The sequence below is a fragment of the Merops nubicus genome, unplaced genomic scaffold (genome assembly GCF_000691845.1).
Source record: "Merops nubicus isolate BGI_N331 unplaced genomic scaffold, ASM69184v1 scaffold15790, whole genome shotgun sequence".
NCBI lineage: Eukaryota > Metazoa > Chordata > Aves > Coraciiformes > Meropidae > Merops > Merops nubicus.
The window spans coordinates 3,306-7,372 of NW_008582309.1; the positions used below are offsets into that span (position 1 = coordinate 3,306).

Genomic DNA, 4,067 nt, shown 5'->3' on the forward strand with positions numbered 1-4,067 from the left:
GTTCATTAATTTACCAAAAAACTTATTCACTTTGAGAGTGACAGAGCACTGGAACAGGCTGCCCAGAGACGTTGTGGAGTCTCCTCTGGAGAGATTCAGAATCCTTCTGGCTGTGACCCTGGGCACCCTGCTGGGGGGGAGCTGCTGGAGCAGGGGGTGGGATGAGCTGATCCCCAGAGGTCCCTCCCACCCCCACCACGTTGGGGTTCTGTTTGAGGTGGTTTTTCCCAGCAGTGCAGACCCAGGAGACCTTTCTCCTTCCTGGCATGGGTGAGTTTTGATTTTTTTGGGGAAAATCTGAGCAGTGTCCCCTCCTTCTCCACAGAACTACTCCCTCTCTGTGTACCTGGTGAAGCAGCTGACCTCTGTGACCCTGCTGCAGAAGCTGAGGGCCAAGGGCATCCGCAACCCCGACCACTCCCGAGCCCTCAGTGAGTCCCCCCCCAAACTGAGCTACCCAGGGGCTCTGTGTCCCCACCCCTCCTGGGTCCTGTTGGTGAAGAGACACTGGGGAGGTGACCAAATATTTCCCCTGGGCTGTGGTTTCACTGGTTGGGAAATATTTAAGGTAGGGACCATTGGCCCAGCCGAGGAGACTCTCCCCTCCTCACCTATCCTGCCATGTTTCCTTGCCTCTAATCTGGATAATAAGTCTTGGGGCAGTTTGAAATCCTGGATTTATGAGCATAAAAGGAGGAGGATGTGGCCAAGAGACTTTTTTTTCCTCCCTTTTTCTCCTTTCAGTCAAAGAAAAACTCACAGCAGACCCTGACAGTGAGATCGCCACCACCAGCTTACGAGTCTCCCTCATGTGCCCGGTAGGTTCCTCTGGTTTTATTCCTCTTTCTCACTCTCCTGTGGCTGCAGAGGACTTCTAATACCATAATAATTCTGAAATAAAAGCAGAACCTCTTGCTTTCAGGTGAAAAAAATGGCTCAGATAGTTGCTCTGGCCAACAAATCTCTTCACCCCATCCTTGTCTTTCGCTACGAGCACGTGTTTGAGGGGGAAACTTAAAAAAAAAGCCAAAATACCCTCAGGAAAAGTGTTTTTTTCTTTACTTTCATCACGAGTTGATGTTTGGTTTGCCCCCTTGTGAACCCACCCTGGTTTCTTCTGGCCTGCAGCTGGGGAAGATGAGGCTGGTGGTGCCCTGCCGAGCCCTGACCTGCAGCCACCTGCAGTGCTTCGACGCCGCCCTCTACCTCCAGATGAACGAGAAGAAACCCACCTGGACCTGCCCTGTCTGTGACAAGAAGGCTCCATATGACAACCTGATCATCGATGGGTGAGCTGAGCCAGCTCCTTGCACCCTTGAATCATTCTCCTGCAAGGAGAAGTTAGAGGCTCTGAAATTTGGAGCTTTTCGTTCCCCCCCGCTGCCGATCTGCAGGGATTCCTCCCAAAAAAACCAAGGAGCCTTTGGTAAAATCTTGGCTGCCCTGCTGAGGGAACCTGCTCACCAGGGTCTGAACACAGCCCTCCTGTGTGCATCGAGCAGCCCCTCCCAGAAATAACCTCCCAGGTGAGGTTGGTGCAGAGTTCAGACCCTTCCTTCAGGGAATCAGGGAGTTCTTTGGGTTGGAGGAGAACTTTAAAATGGAATCCAACAGCACCACATCTCCATGGCTTGGGAACCCCCCCAGGGGTGGGGACTCCACCACTGCCCTGGGCAGCCTGGCACAGCCCTGGGCAACCCTCCAGGGCAAGAAATTGTTCCTCAGGGGCAACCCCAACCTCCCCTGGGGCAACTTGAGGCTGGTTCCTCTTCTCCTGTGGCTTGTTCCTTGGGAGCAGAGCCCGACCCCCCCCTGGCTCCAGGCTCCTTTCTTCACCCCCCTCTTTGAGCCCTGTGGGGCTGTCTCTGTTCTCCCCCTGGTGTATTTTTGACCCCTCCTGTGGCTGCTCTCCCCTGGCAGGTTGTTCATGGAGATCCTGAACTCCTGCACGGACTGTGACGAGATCCAGTTCATGGAGGACGGCTCCTGGTGCCCCATGAAGCCCAAGAAGGAGAAGCAGGAGGTGTGCCAGGCATCTGCCTTCAGTGGGAATGAGGGTAGGGGAGCTTTGCTCACAACTTTCCTTGTGGATCATGGGGTTTTTTTTTGGCCAAAGCCAGAATTTGGACATTTCTGAAGCCCCATTCGGAGCGTTTCAGATCCCACGCTGAGGTGACAGGCCCTTGGCACAACCCCAAAAAGCCAGAAACCAGCAGGTTCCTCATGAAACTGCAGCGTGCAGGGGGTTGAATCTGGGCTTGGAGGGGGTGGGTGGATTTGCCACGAGCTTTTTGGAAGCCCCAGGGGTGTTGTTTTGGTGTTGGTTTTGGGGGGTGTTTCCACCCTTTCGGCAGCTGAAGCCGCTCGCTGCTTTTTCCTCCTCAGCCACCTCCCTTTACACCCTGAGCTCTGAGGGCAAGAGCTCCTCAGAGGGCAAAAAAAAAGTGGAGGTTATTGACCTCACCCTGGACAGCTCGTCGGATGAGGAGGAGCCACCAGCCAAGAAGCTGTGCCCAGCCTCCAGCGTGGCTCTGCCCACAGTGCCAGGGCCCAAGGGGTAAGGAACATCCCCTCACCCTGCTGGGTGCTGCCTCCTTGCCCCTTCCCTGCTTGTTTCCCTTCCCAGGGTGGTGCCCAGCCCAGTTTGGGATCTCTCCAGTTTGGAGAAGTTTCTCCTCCTGCTCAGGTGGCACCTCCTGGGTTCCAGTTGGTGCCCGTTGCCCCTTGGCCTGTCCCTGGGCACCACTGAGCAGAGTCTGGCCCCAGCCTCTTGCCCCCCGGGGGCCCTTTAGCTCTTGCTCAGCACTGCTCAGATCCCCTCTGAGGCTTCTCTCTGGGCTCAGCAGCCCCAGGAATGTTGCCCAGCAGAGGAGCTGTGTGCTCCTTGAGGTTCACCAGCTCCATGTCCTGTTCCAGGGCCTTGGCCATCGATCCCCAGCCGCCCTCCGTGCTCCGAAGTCCCCCCATGGCAGCTCTGGGCAGTGACTATCTCTCCAGCCTCCCCATCCCTGACTACCACCCTTCCTACCAGGTGTCCTCAGAGCTTCAAGGTAACCACAGATCATGGTGATGATGTTCACTGGCCCATGTAGAAGAGAGAGGAAGGACTTTAGAGCAACTCCCTCCTGGGCCACGGCTCCAGAGGGATTTCTCTAGAGGAATTCAACTCACTCTGGGCTCCTTCCTGCCTGGAGCTACCACTAAGAGATTTATTTCTCCCCTTTTTCTTTTTTTCCAGGTCTGGATTTGTTTTCCTTCCTTCAAAGTGAAAATCAGGTCAGTGGAGGGTGGGTTTGGGTTTGTTTTCTTCCTTTTGTTTCATTTTTGGTGTTCTTCTCTCCTGGCCAAACCTGCAGGCTGTCAAACACATCCCCCTTCCCTCAGCCAACCTTCCTCCTCCTCCTCTGCTGTGGGATGGGGAGGGGAGGTGCAGATTTGGGGCTCCCTGGACATCACCTGGCACTGCATGGAGATCCTCAGAGCAGAGGAGCCCCAGCAATGCCCCGAGGGGGGAACCCCTCTGCTGGGAGCCCAGCAGGAGAGAGTTGGGCTGGGGCAGCCCCAGAGGAGAAGGCTCCAGCTGGGGAGACCTGCTGGGGGGTGTTTAATACTTGGAAGAAAGCTGGGGACAGAGTTTTGAGCAGGGGCTGTTGGGACAGGACAAGGGGGGATGGTTTAAACTCCAAGAGGGAGATTTAGACTAGAGGGAGAGAAATTTTGGGCACTGAGGGTGGTGAGCCCCTGGCCCAGGTTGCCCCAAGAGGTGGTCACTGCCCCATCCCTGGCACCATCAGTGTGAGGTCTCTGAGCCCCCTTCTCTAGCTGGGCCTGTCCCCAGCTGGGGCTGGTTTGGGGACAGCCCCGGGGCTCTCCTTGGGGGCTCAGGGTGGAGGTTTTTTGGCTGCCAGGACCTGAGGAGGAGTTTCCCCTTCGCTCGGCAGCATTACAGCCCCTCGGTCATCACCTCCCTGGACGAGCAGGACGCCCTGGGCCACTTCTTCCAGTACCGAGGCTCCTCCTCTTCCTCCTCCTCCTCCGGGCACTTCCTCCACGTGAACCCCCTGGCC

General features: G+C 56.3%; 1 protein-coding gene across 1 annotated transcript in view; it reads left to right on the top strand.

The window, feature by feature from the left end:
- The window catches only part of PIAS3 (protein inhibitor of activated STAT, 3), a gene marked incomplete at both ends in the record, with an annotated part of 6,686 nt that extends 2,634 nt beyond the window's left edge, over window positions 1-4,052 (top strand). Inside the window, 8 exons of the mRNA XM_008937413.1 lie at window positions 326-431; window positions 745-818; window positions 1,129-1,289; window positions 1,921-2,057; window positions 2,386-2,557; window positions 2,917-3,050; window positions 3,239-3,276; window positions 3,942-4,052. Coding sequence (XP_008935661.1) covers window positions 326-431; window positions 745-818; window positions 1,129-1,289; window positions 1,921-2,057; window positions 2,386-2,557; window positions 2,917-3,050; window positions 3,239-3,276; window positions 3,942-4,052 — 933 coding nt within the window. The remainder of the gene's footprint in view (window positions 1-325; window positions 432-744; window positions 819-1,128; window positions 1,290-1,920; window positions 2,058-2,385; window positions 2,558-2,916; window positions 3,051-3,238; window positions 3,277-3,941) is intronic.
- Between the last annotated feature and the right edge of the window lie 15 nt (window positions 4,053-4,067).